Source organism: Argentina silus (assembly GCF_951799395.1).
Source record: "Argentina silus genome assembly, chromosome: 3".
Classification (NCBI taxonomy): Eukaryota; Metazoa; Chordata; class Actinopteri; order Argentiniformes; family Argentinidae; genus Argentina; species Argentina silus.
The window spans coordinates 21,126,424-21,143,115 of NC_139657.1; the positions used below are offsets into that span (position 1 = coordinate 21,126,424).

The 16,692-nt window shown below is 42.9% G+C and overlaps 2 protein-coding genes across 2 annotated transcripts in view; one reads left to right on the top strand and one right to left on the bottom strand.

Moving 5' to 3' along the window:
- Positions 1–4,260, bottom strand: part of nell2a (neural EGFL like 2a) — a 52,271-nt gene extending 48,011 nt beyond the window's left edge. The window contains exons 1-2 of the mRNA XM_083665760.1: positions 4,086–4,260; positions 3,634–3,762 (exon numbers count right to left, since the gene is read on the bottom strand). Of these exons, the coding sequence (XP_083521886.1) occupies positions 3,634–3,762; positions 4,086–4,137 (181 nt within the window). The 5' untranslated portion in view covers positions 4,138–4,260. The remainder of the gene's footprint in view (positions 1–3,633; positions 3,763–4,085) is intronic.
- Positions 4,261–10,301: 6,041 nt separating this feature from the next.
- dbx2 (developing brain homeobox 2) lies at positions 10,302–16,076 on the top strand (the record flags this gene model as incomplete). Its single annotated transcript, XM_083666512.1, has 5 exons — positions 10,302–10,557; positions 11,820–11,906; positions 13,967–14,151; positions 14,378–14,522; positions 16,027–16,076. The coding sequence occupies 5 exons, from the start codon at positions 10,302–10,304 to the stop codon at positions 16,074–16,076; spliced, it is 723 nt and encodes a 240-aa protein (XP_083522638.1).
- Between the last annotated feature and the right edge of the window lie 616 nt (positions 16,077–16,692).

Here is a 16,692-nt window from a genome sequence, read left to right on the forward strand (position 1 = left end):
TGAAGGTTGTATAACACCGCCTGTTAGAATTATTGTCAAAATATTTTTTCCAAAAGAAAAACACACTTTTCAAAAGCACACTGCTTAAGCAACATGAGGCATATGACGCGTGGGTGGCTTGGGTGGATGATAGTAATGATAAAGTCTCAACAAAAACTCCAAACCCACCATTACCCCCCTCCCTTCCCTTGGCCAGCCTGCAGCTTCTGCATAATCCTATGCGCTGCTCAGGCAATCTGCATTCGGAGGATGGGCTCCCCTCCACTGTGTGGCTGCTCTACTGGAACAAATACTAAACTGAGCCAAGGGCACCTTTTCCAGGACTGCTGGGGCAGCACTTTCTCCCAAACTCTCTGATCGGCTTCACAGTGACCTACCGCCACTGACTGTCTGACATTCAGTCTTTGAGCTGGTGTCAGCCTACAGTCATCTATATACATAGCTAAGGTGGCCTGGAGGTGACTGAACAGAAATATCCCCCTCAACCACCATCATCAGCACTTCTTAAAACAAATACCTTTATTCCTGTTTCCAGTTATTGTCACAAGTCCTCCTCATCAGTTAGCTCTGAATGAAGTGTTGGGATTGCAGGAATAGCTTCACTAGCTGACATTAGCCTGCTTTCCACAACGGAGCTCACGCTGTGCATGCCAGTTCGTGCCAAGGCCAATTGCTTTTTCACAGTCACTCCCAGGCTTCAACCGTGCTTACTCCAGGCCTGTTCGGTGCTTAAAACTTTGGCTTTTAGCCTCCTCTAACCCCCTGGTCCTTATGAGGCCATACAGGGCAAGGGGCACATTTTAGAGTGTATCAACCAAGTGTTTCAGTTGGCTAGCGAACTTGGTGGTTAATCCAAGTTAGCTCGCTGTGACTACACAATCAAAATACAAATACATGTTTGCCATAAATGTTTACAAATACAATTGCCATAAACTGCTTAAGTTACTAGAACTTGTTGGGAAACCAAAGGATTTTAAATGTTTGCTAGTGGTGTCTCTGAGTTCGCTACCTTACAAACTGCATGTTGTAAACAAACTATACTACAGTACAGGACTAGAAAGTCCAGCTGTGGAAATTCGAATGAGCTTGTTCACTAGACTTGAGGCACCAGGCTTTGAGCACTAGCTGGTCGCTAGTAAGCCTTGGTACGCACTGGCACCGCTGCAGAAAAGCAGCTATTGGTGGCTGTGGCCCCAGAGATGGCCATCAGATGCCTCCTGTTGGTTGGCACACACACACACATGCACACACACACACACACACACACACACATAGCGCTGCTGTATAATAAATGACTCTCTTCCATCCCGCTACACTCCAGTGCTGCTGCAGTCAGGGGCATAATCGCCACCAGATACACAGAAACACTTCACTGGCAGTGCTCAAACACTCTCAACAAGAACTAATGCTTCTCCGACACAGTCCTGACCAGCTGGTGACACAAAACCAACACACGTAGGGCAGTGGGCTCACACGCACATGTATGGATGGCTGCTGCTTATCTTACAGGCTGTAGTCACGTCCACAATGCTCTTTGTGTAGCAGTAACTGTAGTGAGAGACTGAATATTTTGTCATAGATAACATACACTTCATGACTCACGCTAAATCTGGGGTGAGGTACTGTTTTCAGAGTGCCACCTGCTCCAATTAGGTGAGACTGATATAGCCTGGGGCATTCCTCCAGCTTCATCATACCAGTCCCTGAGGTCTGCCTCCCTAATGCAGTCAATGTAGTGCTGACAGGCACCTTCAAAGGAAATCGGAAGCAGGGGGTGTTCTAAAGCGCAATCCCCTCTTCCCTACCTTCTCGCTATCTCTCTCTCTCACGAAAACGCTTGCAAGCACACAAACACACACACCCACCCACCCACACACACACACACACACACACACACACACACACACACACACACACATACACTCTCAGTCCCACCCCCTCCTCCCCCATCTCCTCTCTCCCCCTCTAGCATCCTCCCCTCCCTTTCTTATACTCCCGTCCCAACTCTCTAAGATATCAGCCATCCCTGTGAGCAGGCAGGCAGGCAGGCAGGCAGGCAGGCAGGCAGGCAGGCAGGCAGGCAGGCAGGCAGGCACAGCCCTGGATCCATTTAGCTTGCTATCTAATGAGCGTCGGAATGTCACCATGCGCCTGTGTTAGCCCTGCCATACATCTGTGGCTTGCAGTCCATCAAACCCCCAGCAGACAGCTCTGCTCGCTAAAGCTAGCTCTGTCCATGCTGTCTGCTGACTAGTACACAGGGGCCAGGTCTGGTCTGCCTGCCGCGCCTCACTTCCTTAACTGAGACATCCTAAATGAATGATGTAAAAGGCGCAGCCATAAATAAAGCAGCACATTCTGCCTGGGGTAATTGAATGTGCTTAAACTCCGCTCAAAGGTAATCCAGAGAAATAAGGACGGTATTGACGACGCGGTGCACTGAGAAAACAGTATGTCATGTTTCCATTTTGTGACATCAATGGCGACCAAGTGCTCTCTCTGCTTGGGTAGACAACAGAACATTTGAGAGACATAGTCAGGATAAAGGACATCAAATGGCCTGGTTTCAAAGAGAACAGTTGTTGCAGTTATTGCAGTAGTAGATGAGAGGATGAGAGGGTAGGCAGAAATAGTAAAAAATACATATAAATTAATGATTCCCAATTACATTTCCATTGTTACTTTTGCACATAACCAACTATGAGATGCTACATGCTCCTGTGTTGAAGCCAAGATTGCCACTGATCAGAACAACTTAATCTGTCATCACTTCCGCTTGGTTGATATGACACTCATCTCCAGTGAATGTATCCATGTGTTGTCCACATATAAATGTGATTTACAGAATGATGTATTGAGTTATTGTCATCAGTGGATGTACAGCGACAGTGTGACACAACAGCAGCTAACCAGTGACAACCTGACTGCTAGGCTAGAGACCACTGCAATGAAGTGCAATGATGAAGACTGATGTTTGGATGATTTGCCCATAACAACATGGAAATTACACAACATGTCGTGATGCCACTCTTTGCTCCTATCTCTGGTAGAATACAGTATAGGTTCAGCATCATAGACAGCCCATGGGGTCAATTGAGGGCCAGTCTGGCTGGGGCCCATTCACCATCTACACAGCCTATACATTTCCGTGATGAGCTCACTCAGCCCACTCAGCCCAGGTTTTTGTTGCTCACTAATCTGATTAACATGCCCAGTCTTTGCATCATTCTTTGCATGTCTGTGCCCCCCACCCCTCTTTTTATGGGAACACTGGCCTTTGTTTTGGACATGTGGCATTGAGGGGCCCATGGCCTCATTCTCAGAGAAAATTACAACTCCATGGTGTGTCAGAAGAGACCATTGAGTAAACATGTTGTAATGGAAGATATCCATAGATGGAATATTGTCCCCATAATACGTCAACGTTACAGCATCTGAAGCTGTCAAAATCTCGTTTATACATAGTTCCTCTAATATCACATGGTTTGAAACAAGCAGACCTATACTGTATTGTCCTTGGCATGCTTTCCGCAACAATTAACTGTCCTCTCGATATGTCTGCTATTATTCCATCTTGTTCGTTTCCAACTTCAGTAAAACAGACTTACCTCACAGTGCATGGGAGGGTCTTACCTTGGAAATGGAACGCTCGAGACTCGCCGTGGAAGCCCTGGACCTGAGTAACTCCATCAAAACCCTCTCCAGGCGTCAATTCATCTAAAACGTTGATGCGCAGAGCGGGATCTACCCCAAAACCTAAAACTTATTTACAGAAACACAGACACAATATGGACATACTTCATATCTTACAAAAATAACAAACTAAGTAACTTGTTCCAAAAGCCCCAACTGTGGGTTATGGGGATATGCGCATCAAAGTGTTTCAACAGAAATACAGAAGTGACATTTACCGTCGTGTAGCCTTCTGATAATAGAGAACAAAAAAGAAATATTCGACATAAACTAGGCTACAGCACCAGGCTAAATGTTAACAGCTGTGAGATAGCTTTTAAATGGGTTGTCTGATATGCAGTCCTTGATATTCATTGAAATACTAAATTGACATTGGCAACATTGTGTCTTACCTGAGGAGAAGCAAAATAAACCGAGGACAAGAAATGTTTGTATTAATCCCATTGTGAATATAAAAATTAGTCCATCTTTTGTCCACTTCCAAGAGACAGTATTGTTCAATCACATGCGAACGATGTAACACACCAGCGCAGTATTACAAATCCCAATTTTTTGTAAACGGCATAATCATAACTTTGACGCACAATTTGGCAAAACACATCTGACACAAAAAGCTATTATTCCATTCAGCTCAAGGTTCCTCCGTTTGTCTGACACAGGTGGGAAGGTAATGTGAAAAAGCGAGCCTCGCCAGTTTGTCAAATGGTCCTCTGTTCGCAGTCTCCAAGAGCGCAGTGGTGAGGAGCGGGTACCCTGCTTTCTCCATCAGTGTGGGAGAGAGAGAGAGAGGAGAGTGAACAGTGAAGCAATGGAACCGGTCCAATTAGGCCCCCTTGTGGCTTTTGGCGAGCAATGGTCGAAAAGAGAGCACGAATGTTGAACCACGGACAAACAACAATTACGCAAGCCACTCCATCACATGTACAGTATTCAACATGGAGCAAAAATCAAGTATGACTTCTTGAATTACTAATATAATAGGTCTATTGTTTTTTTTAATAATTACTGCCATATCCACTATCCTAAATTATTATTTAAAATATCTGTATATTTATGTCTTTATTTTGTTGTCACAGTTCCATATAACATTAAATCAAGTGCTTGGCGATGTCATCTCGTGTTAACTTAATTTATTTACATAGACGATTTGTTCCCTGTACTTGTTTACTCCTCTTGGCTCGCACTCCTTTATGGGACCAATTAGAATTTTAAACAGAACACTTTTTCTGAGTCCTAGTTGTGCCAGTAAAAAAATGTTTTTCCCAAAAGCTGGATAAACACTGTATCACATTGTGTGGCCAGAGAATCCAAACAAATCGGCTGCCAAATGGACATTGATAGAATTCTCTTTTTCAACAGCCAGTTCTGAGGCAATCTTAACTGCACAACATGGTCTGGCCAAACCTTGGATTCCAGTGAAAGATCTCTTGTTGGCCATGTGGCCCGTCAAGCTGGGCTGACAAGTGGAGGACAGCGTTATCTAAGAGCTAGCAGATTCCAGTCTGGGAACATTCCAAGATCTTCTCTGGCTTGTGCTCCAGTTCCACTGAAGTGTAAGTAGTGACGTTATATTAGTCATACCATTTTGACTGTTTGATACAATGACAATGCTTGTTATTTGGGGGGAATTAATGTAATGTTATCAGTCCTTCAATCACCCTCGATTATGTCCTAATTTTAGAAATGGCCCTGAAAATTGGAAATAACATGTTCCTTTTGTGAAGTTTTATTGTAAATATATGTGGGACATTTACTCTCCATGTCACATCCTCTAACTGCCTATCTTAATCCTACTGAGATATCCACCAGTCAGAAGATAGATCATAATGCCTTTTATAGCACTGGGCAGCCATTGTCAATATAACAAACTTGTGCACTGCCTCTGTGACTGTGCCAAGGAAGCACATCTGCTGTTTGAGAGTGCCTCCAACTCTCAATTCATTATTAATGCAGAATTTCATCTGGGTCGACTCACAGGAAATGTAATTACTTAGTATTGCCCACAAGTTGTCATTTCCTAAAGTGGCATCAGGAAAATAAGGTCATTAAAACATGCGCCCAGCCAAGAATAAATAGCAATGCAAACAGCCTCTTATGGCAGGGACAGTGAAAGCTCTTGTGTGATTATAAAGCAGACATATGGAGGATGCTTAACCATGCTCTTGGGAGTTCAGTTACTTAGTTTCACCATAACCTTACCTACTAGCAATATCAATATCAAAGAGGCTGAAGCAGTCAAAGTCAGTTGTGGTACCTCAGACTACCTGTGTTTGAAAGGACCTTAACTTGGGAAAGTGGCTACTCTCTCCTATCTCTCCTCATCATATTAGAAATGGTTGTGGTTATTCAGCCCAAATTACTAGTATGTGTTGTGAGGATATCCAGGCTAAGGCACAATTAAAACCAAATGTAAGATCTACTTTCATGCCCTGCATACCAATTCTCCACCCATTTCCCTGAAGTGTACACTTCTCCTCTACTCCTTATGAAATCCCTCAAGCAATAAAAATGGGAAATCAAGTTTTAATTTATTTTGGAACCTCTCTGTTGGGAATTACAGAGATTTATTTGTATTTGTAGCACTAGCAGTACTGCATTTCAACAAACGGTGTCACCGTTGTTCCATTGTAGGGAAGCTGGGGACACTCATTACACTTTTGGTACCAACATCAAATATTCATCAAAATCCATCAATCAATAATGCATTCATCATCATTATTGATTGACTAATCAAAGGAGGAAACCCAGTCTTCAGTTATCACATTTCCCAAACATATATGAATATTGGACATCTAATGTTAAAGGGGCAATCTGGGATTTAATTAACAATAACAAAGCGTTCTCCCCACCACTTTATTTGGTAAACAACTGATGTATAAGGCTGAAGAAATGTAACCACTCTCAAATACATAGACGGAGCTATGGATGCAAGGTCTGACCATCCATGAGATTAACATTATAGTTTTAATCATGTTTTGAAGCTATACAGTGTTTGTTTACAATTACATTTATTTACAAACAATGGAGTAACACAAGCTTATATTTGGGGTAAGACAGTTGAAGTAAGCTCCTGAGGCATTTATAAGTTATATTATTCAAGAAAGAATGACTATATATAAATAATTTAAAAGTCAGAAAATGTATGTCCCTTTAATGTTCAAAAAGAGTTTAAATCTGATCATTATATATACAGTATATTTGACATATACAAGTTACTCAAGTCAGTATTGTGAATACATTTATATATCTAGAGCACTAAAAGTAGTAATTCCTCATTGGGCAGTCTTGCCAAGGGTATACAGTAGATACTGTAGACCACTTGAAGCCATTCTGACATATCCACTGGATGCAGGCTTGACCATAGTGCCTTTAACCATGAGTTGATGGAGCAGAATGCCCTTCTCCAGCTGGGATGTCTTTAGAATCATAGATGTCAGTCATGCGAGTATAAGTGAAAGGAGACTTGAGCCCTGGGGTACGAGTGTTGGGGCTACAGCATACACACTCTGATGTCAGAAGTCACTTTATACTGTCTAGGAATCTGTTATGTCCAGTTGAAGTGTTGCATCTCTTTTTTAGGGACAGCTCAGTGTAATTAATGGCAACAATGATGAGTCATCCGCAGCTAAATAAGAAAAAAAAAAGTTAGAATTGAATTTATCAAAGCTCCACAGATGATTTTCACAAACATAGGGAAAATGTATTTTTTACCATGAGGCAAACTCGCAATTTAAATAATTAGGGACAATGGACGTGTAAATTGAAATGTTGATAACTGATGTGTACTACCGTCCCTGTCAACTTGATTGCTGAATGAAAATAAAATAGATATCTTTGATTTTGGTTTGCTATGACAGACATTACCACTCATTACAATGAGTAACATTGGACGTGTACATCTTTGAAATGAAGAGGGACTGCAGCTCAAAAAGTACACTTTTCAATATTTGTTCAACAAGGGGTTATTTTTGATATGTCTGTCCCTGTGGGCTTGTTAGATACATAGACTGTCATGGCTTTGCAGTGCTCCTCAGTGTGACTCCCGTTCCTCTGGTCTCCATTGTGTGGGTGTGCACAGAGTCGGCCCTCCGGCCCTCACAGTGAATGAATGGACCTCGGCCATTCAATCCACCATACTGAAGCTCATTAGAACTCTATAGAAGCACAATTGTGAGCCCCACATTAGACACTTCCTCAGTGCGCCACAGACACGGCACAAAGTGCCAGTTTGCTGCTAAGCTAAGCGCATTGTCTTCTGATTCATAGACTCTGGCCCTCCATTCATGATATTAAGTTCGAGTGGTGGAATATCAATTGAGTGGCCAATGGCCCGGTATCTTTTTAAGAGCTCTGTGGGGGAGAGAGAGAGAAAAGGAGCTCAGCTGGTCTGCAGAGTGCTAGATCTCAACAGGGACCATTGTGGGGGTCTGAATGGGGACCCCCGGTTTTCTCCTCCAATAGGGAAAGGAGAAAGGACATCAAATAAATTCACATGAACTTGCTTTCAGAACATTTTCCAAGAGCTTCAGAATGGCTTAATTATACCTCCCTCTTTGGGAGAGCTACATTGGAATTTGGCTAATTAAGAAGCAGTGAATCCTATATGCTGTGCATTTAGAGATAAAACAAATAAATAAGTTAAGTCCTACAAGGTTACAAGCTAACTTTAGCCAACCTTTATTCACTTCATTTGTTCATATGCACATTATCATTAAGGAAAGACAAGTCTGGTACAATTTAGTGAAAAACAACCCATCACATTTACACAGCAAACCCAAAATAAATGCAATGTTTTGACCCAAAACCTGAATAACTCAAACTCACATCATCAAGCAAAATGTGTTAATCAAACAGCAGTTTCATCCTCATGATGTCAGTGACAGTACACATTTCTGTGGATCTGCAGTATGTCTTACGAAGAACAGGCTTCACAGAATCTACTTGTGTAGAGATGAATAGCTCTACACTGCGGCCTGCGGTTCACTCATTCTGTCATCAACAAAATGGCTCGCTTCACCCTAACACCAGACAAAGCCCTGGGGCAGTATCACAAACACTGGCCCATGTGGAGCATGTAAACACGCATTAGGGTCCACAGAGGTAGATAGCACACAGCGCGCCGCTAACACCCCATCACGTGAGCACCGCTATGCTTTCTCCACCAGTCTGGGGAATAAAACCTCAAATTTGATTACAAGCCACCTTTGGCTCCCTGGCGGTCAGACAATGGTGCAGGCTGTCTGGGCCAATTTCCATGCCCAGCATGAGGTATCCCCCAAAACCCTTTAATTTAATTTATGCCACCGCCCATCTGTGTGTGTCTCTTTACTTAAATTGGGCCTCTGAAATTCAATTAATCTGTTAAAGCAGTTTTGTCTGGTAAATAGTAAAAATGATATTCATTTTGATTATATTACTTATAGTTCAATGTATAGTATATGATGTGAAAATGGTCTCTAATTTCTGCAAAGCTGTACTAGCTTGTCTGGCTATGAAAAGTAGAACTACCCTGTCCTCACATTGATACATAATTTGACATTCATCATTTCAACTCCAAAGCACAGTAGATATGAGTATCGTATCTATCAATTCCATTTTAATCTCTTGCAAAGTGGTTTAGTTTTTGTCCATGTCACAGGTATGACAAGTCCCCTAATCTCATCATGGGCCTGATGTTAACTTCTGTGGCTCAACCTCTCTTCATAAACAACTTAGCCTGTCAAGTCAGTAAGTCCTCAGGGCTAGTCAAGTTGTCTTCAAAAACAGTAGAAAAAGTGGCAGGAGATTTTCTCATAAAAGATACTCAAAAGGACAAACTATTTAGAGAGAGAGAGAGAGAGAGAGAGAGAGAGAGAGAGAGAGAGAGGGAGAGAGAGATTAGTTAGAAATAAAAAAATACTTGGATTAATTGACATGCAACTGAACATTGAAAATTCAAGTAGTTTTAATCTTGACTACCCAGTAAATAAGACATTTCCATTATGATTATCATTATTTTGTGCTGAATGTGTGTGAGTCTGATAAGTGTGATTGTATTGATTAACTTCATTAGGTCATTGAAAACAACACATGCATGGAACCCCAGAACAAATCAAACAAAGTATACTCTGTGTGAGCAAGTTGCTAAGTATTTGATTGCCTGTCTTTCTATAGGACACAATAGGGGCTCTGAAGGTGGCCACAGAAAAGAGAAAACTATTTACTGCAGGAGAAGTCAGTATAGTGCACGTTAAACTTTGGCCAGTCTATTGTCTCTGGTGTCTATCATTTAATAGGCAAGTTGACATAATGAATGGGTCGGGCCCACCTTCTGCCACTCCAGAATGGAGCACAGTCTTATCTGAATTGAGAATCACATTAGAGCCTTTTAGCCAATCACGAAGCAGCAATTTCTAGTAAAGTGCAGTCCCTTGAGGGGAAGAGGAGAGCGCTTTTGTTTTCTTGGGACTTTAATGAAGTTGGCCTGGTCAGTCTTGGAGGGATTAGCTCCAACTTGTGTCACTTACTTCACCCTGAGACTGTTGGACAGTGAGTGGAGGGAGCTGTTGTGTTTAGGGTAATTATTGTGAAACGGGATGGTCCCAGTACGGAGTGGGAAGAAGAGGAACATGGCTGGATTACCTCCTCCCACACATCCAGGCTTCGGGAGCTCAGGGAAGAGCTTTCTCATCAACAACCTGCTGCGGTTAGACTCAGGGCAGTCTGTGGCTGTCTCAGAGGGGAGAGCAGGTGAACTCCTCAGGGGGGCTCCAGGTCCGGTAGGGCCTCATAGTAGAACCTGGGGCCCTCAGCATGCTGTCTACCAGGGCCAGAGTCAACACGGTGAACAGGTCAAAGACAGAGGGGCTCCTCGGCCACACTCAGGTAAAACAACATACTGCATTATCAATATTAGCATTATGTAAGTTGTTCTGTTGTGTTAGAGTATGTGAAATGATATCTAGTCGTTTTGACCCTAGGAACCAGAATTGAAAAAAGAATAGTTGTAAAATGGTGTGATATGATATTATCAAACCTACAAATAATTAAAAAATAATAATAAAATTGATTTCCTTCAGATTTGAATTAACTAGTTATTTTGCCTAGAGGTGCTTAGAAAAGTTTCATCCATGTGTATTATTACACGGCTTGTGTGATGGTATGCAGAATGTTTAGCTTTATCATAACCTAATTTTACAGTAACTTAGGTACTATAAACAGCTAAATTTACCTCATCAACCTAAATAGCTACTGCTTAATCGACTTGCTACTTGCTGGAGTAACAATCAATAACTTTGAATGTAGAGCAAATGTCTGTCTCTGTCTGCATCTTTGAACTAAAGCTTCTTAATGCACCCAGTGCTGCTTCAGTTGAAAGTAGATATTTGAATTCTGAGGAACAAGAAATTAAATTCATCGAAGTATTTCAAAGTAGTAGCCCTGCATCTTATTCTAAGAACTATACCTTTCAAGCACCATCACTCATGCATTATAGTTTTCTTTGCAGCTTTACTAGAGTCATTGTGATTATGATTTGTGATTATCTGAACATTTAACAACATTTCCTGTGGTATTTAAGAAAAGAAAGATTATAGTAAGATCGGTTTCTTTGTGGTACTAGCTTCCACACAGTAACTACAATTGTACTCATTGTTTTGAATAATTATGCACAATAAAAAAGTAAATATGATGTAATTACTATGTTTATGATTTTACCATAAAATATGTGAGGCAATACAAGCTAAATTGCTAACTGTAAAATAAGGAAGACTTTTGAACCTACCAGCTTTGATGTTGTTATTGTTTTACAGCTCTACCAAATGACATTCAATATTTCTAAGGTCTCTGTGATGTGGTGAAATATATATAGAAATGTCCATAGGGTGAGGGTGTATGCGTTTGGTATGTAGTTGTATAGGGCCTAACATTTCTTACTATACAAGTAATAAAATGTGTGGCGATGTGAAATGGAAAAATAATGCTCTCAAGAGGAGATAATGACACATCTCAGCACCCTAGAAATATGACCTATATCTCCTGCTAGTTTTGACTGGGCCTGTCTCTCTCTCCTTCCCTCTCTCTCTCTCTTTCTCTCTCTCTCCTTCTCTCCTTCCCTCTCTCTCTCTCTTTCTCTCTCTCTCTCTTAGGTCTGTTGAGCGGTGTATATCTGCACGGCCCCCCTCAGTATCTGCTGGCATGCTGTGGTGGGTCCAGCCCCCCTCCTGTCTTCTCCAGTGAGTGTCTTATGCTTCATCAGCAATGCCTCAGCTCCTCTCTAAGCATTAGCAGCAGGGTCTCTCATGCTCTCTATGGCTAATTACTGATGCAATGCCAAAGAGCTAATTCTCCACTCAACTCTCTGCAGAGCTATTCATGACCATTCACGGCTATTTAGGCTGAGGGGGTGGGGAGTGAGTGGGGGGGCTTTTTATTGCCATTGGGGCCCCCTTTTGCACTCACAGATACACACTAACACACACAAATATGCAGAGCTAATAAACGTCTTGTCCTCTGTCAGATTAGGATTGTTATTAACAGTGCGGTTAAGAATTTGTATTGCTGAATCTCTGCACTCAGCACAAAGTAGCGTTTATTTTGGCTGTCCAAGGGTATAAAATGGTCTCTGCGGACATCAGAACAACAGGCGTCATATTGAATCCCTGTGAATAAACTGCTTATTATATTGCCAAAAGGGAGCAATTGGTGTTTTTTCAAAGCTAAGCAAGATGATTACTAGTTGCTAATCAACTGAAAACATCTTCATCGAGTCAGAATGAAAACCAGAACCTATCCCTTTACTATGGACATAATTGGAGACTGATGTGCCAACTTTACACAAAGTAGGATTCATTCTAAAAAGGCAGTGTTGTTTTCTCTTGAGTTCGGTCAGAGCTATGGGGCTAGAAGCGAAGTCCTCTGATTCTTGACAAGTGAGGCAGCAAATAGCATGGCTCATCGAGCCCCCTGTTCCCCTGAGTCCCCAGAACCCTCTTAGTGGGCTGACACTTTCCCACAGTGCCTGGCAACACAACAATGCCAAGCCTGGCTGTGACCAATCGCCACTTTCACTCCACCATCCACACGCGACCCCGCTGCAATTTTTCAACACAGCAATGAACTCTGAGGAGCACAAAAAACTCCACCCATTCCTCTGCAGTAGGGGGTTGGAACGGGAACAGCCCACTAGGCTTTTGTGTAGCTTAAGAGCTCAGCTTTCCGAGTCCCTCCTTTCTCCTGTCCTTCACTCTTATTCCCCCCCCATTGGAGGCCTCTTGACTGGAATATAAAGCACTCAATGAAAGTGACTTTTATAGACTTATTCGAGCTCATCTTCCCATACAGATGAGCCCATACCTGCAAGTGAAAAGATTTAGTGAGGGAGCGCTGAGCCAGCGAGTAGTGGCCTTTCAATGAAGCACACCATTGTAGGGGTTCCTCAGGGTTGTGTGCTCAGACCAATGGGGCAGACACACACGTAGCCCGGGATTGACCTGTTAATCGTCCGTTTAAGTGGAAGCCATTGAAGCCCAATTGAGGGCTGAGGAGCGTGTCTAAACCTGTTACACGCTCCCCAAGGTGGTCTGTGTGCAGATTTGTCGTACAGATTAAAAAGGCACTGCTGAATGGACTGGCTAAATTGTTCCACTTGACTTTTGTTGTGTGTGCACCTGTGAGTGAGGCAGCGTGGGATTGCTCCTCAGAGTTCGCCAAATCCTTTTCTCCTCAGTGAAAACAGGTCTCCGTTCTGTCTTTAGTCACCCTTATTTTGTTAAATTGGACAGAAAGGCGCAAACTCAGATCTGGAGGGAAAGTGAGTGAGTGTGGATATTGGCTGAAGTAGATAATGTGAAGGATTGAACCATTGCAGTATGCTAGTGAATGGATGAAAAATAATGAGAGAGTAATGAATTGCATTTTATAATGAGTATGGGTACATATTTTTTATAATGATATGATAAACTGAAATGATGCCTAACAAACCAGGCAGATAATCTGGCCTGTAATCAATTTAGATGCTTTTCTATCTTGCTCCACTTGATGTGGGAGAGCTACTTGTTTGTTGTAGCCTCTTTCATATTCATATTCATTGTCATATTAAAATATTTGTAAATTTCTTGATGATGACAATGTGCCTTGGTGCTCATCTACCAGAGAGAATGAGAGTGTGCGTCAGTGCAAATGAGAATCACTGATCCATTACTTAATCCAATAAATTACATTACTCTGTCAATAAATTACAGTACGCTGGGCATACAAACATTAATATGAATGCTTTTAACCTTTGAATATCCAGAAGGAGCCAACATTCCAATGTGGTCCCCAGATACAAGCCCCAAATCCCGGAGAGGGATCCTGAGGAGGGCTGTGTTTTCGGAGGAGCAACGGAAGGAGCTGGAGAAAATGTTCCGGAGACAGAAATACATTAGCAAAACAGACAGGAACAAACTGGCAGCCGATCTCAACCTGAAGGAGTCTCAGGTACTATAACCCTTACACCACATTATACCTCTCCATTTTCTGAAATTTTCTCATCCATTTTCTGACCCTCCTTTCTGAAGTGCCATAATACTGTCCACTTTGCATCATGTGAACCTCTTTAGTCTAAATTAGTCTCAGCTATTTCATAGAATTAGACTTAGACTAATTACTACTGGTACAGTGACTGCCATTACTACCTCTATATTAAAACGCTTCCTCTTTCTAGGTGAAGATCTGGTTCCAGAACCGCAGGATGAAGTGGAGGAACTGTAAGGAAAAGGAGGCGCACAGCGGCCGCTCCCCCATGGAGGAGCTCATGTCCAGGGGCTTCACACAGGATGAGGAGCCACAGCCTCCAACTGAAATCACTGGCATACAATCGTACAAATCACCACCACAGCAGCGGGACAGGGAAACAGGGGTTACCACGAAGAAACAACCACACAAGGAACCTGTGACTTTCAAACGATCATTGAGTGCCCACAGACACACACCACACACAACCTGACCCATGAGGAGACAACAGACTTGGAGATGTTGGGGGTTAAATAGATAGATATATAGATATATAGATATATAGATAGATAGATAGATAGATAGATAGATAGAATAAAGTGACAATAGAATAATAGAATAAAAAATTAAATAGACAACTGAAACATTATATACAGTAAGAACAGTCCAGTATGATTTAACATCCCCCAGCCTGACTCTGATCACCCTGATTGAGCCAGCCGGGGGAGGAGTTGTACAGTCTTATTGTGGCAGGCAGAAAAGATCTCCTATAGCGCTCCTTAGTGCAACCAGCTTTCCTAATAAGCTTTTTCAGCCTCTTGGTGTCACCTTCCATGATGCTGTCCCCCCAGAATACCACTGCATACAGCACTGCACTGGCCACAACTGACTGGTAGAACATGTTCAGCAGAAGGACCTGAGCCTCCTCAGGAAATAAACCCGGCTCTGGCCCCTCTTGTACAGGACATCTGTGTTACCAGTCTAGTCCAGTTTATTGTCCAGGTACACCCCAGGTACTTGTAGCTCTGGACCACCTCCGCGTCCTCTCCCTGCATGGAAACAGGAGACAGGGGGACCCTAGTCCTCCTAAAGTCCACTACCATCTCCTTTGTCTTGTTGACATTGAGTAGCAGGTAATTCTGCTCACACCACTCAACAAAACTGTCCACCAGTCTCCTGACCTCCACTGACACATCCCACAATAGCAGAATCGTCCGAGAAGTTCTGCAGATGGCAAGTATCTGTGTTGTGCCTGAAGTCCGAGGTATAGAGGGTGAAGAGGAAGGGAGCCAGAACTTTTCCCCTGGGATGTGCCAGTGCTGCTCACCACCCAGTCCGACACACATCCCTGCAGCCATACAAACTGTGGCCTGTTCGACAGGTAGTTTGTAATCTAGGAAACAATGGGGGAGTCCACCTGCATCCTCAGCAGCTTATCCGCAAGTAGTAAGGGCTGTATGGTGTTAAATGCACTGGAGAAGTCAAAGAACATGACTCTCACAGTGCTGCCAGTCTTATCTAAATGGGAGTGAGCTCTGTGTAACAAGTAGATGATGGCATTATCTACACCAATGTCTGCCTGGTAGGCAAACAGCAGGGGGTCCAGTGATGTCTTCACCAGGGGCCTCATGTGTGCTAGCACCAGTCTTTCCATGGTCTTCATGATGTGGGATGTCAAAGCTACCGGTCTATAGTCATTCAGAACACTGAAGTTCCTTTTCTTTGGTACTGGTACCAGGCAAGATGTTTTCCACGTTGATGGGACATTTTCCAGACTGAGGCTCAGGTTAAAGAGGTACTGGAGTACTCCACACAGCGGGTCCGCACAGACTTTGAGCAACCTCGGGCTCACACCATCAGGGCCCGCAGCCTTCCTGGTGCAGAGTTTCCCCAGCTCTCTCTTCACCTGAGCCGTTCTGATGAAGACACTAGAGCGGGGGGTGGTGGGGGGGTTGTAGGCTGTGGTAGTAGTGTCGGGGGGCAGAATGATGGGGGGCACTGAAGAGTTGTGAAGTAAGGAAATGGTGGGGCTAGAGGAGGAGGGGAATGGAGGGGAGGTGTGAATGGAGTCAGAGGGGCTGGAGAAGGAGAGGGAAGGGAGAGGGTACTGGATGGGACAAAGGGGTAGGTGAGAGGTGAGATAGGTGGATGAATGAACACAGACTCTCTGACTGGCATCTGACTGGATAAAATCACTAACAATCTTTTTTTGCATTGATTAAACAACTACTCACCTACCTTAACACTGAAATGTTATCCTCTTGTAAAATACAACTGGTACATTATTTCTCATGTGTTTTGAAATCACTCTCTGAAAATAATTTTCAAGATTTTATTGTTTTCACATCAAAACATGTTTTAATTGTAAGATAAATTATACGGTCAGCTCCACACAAAGGCCATGTATAAAATGCGACATCAAGTCAGATTTCTTAATTTTTCACTGATATATTGTCTGTAAATAAACATGTTCATTATGTGCTGGTTTCTTCAGTGCATATATATTCAGCCCTTAGAGCGTTGCCA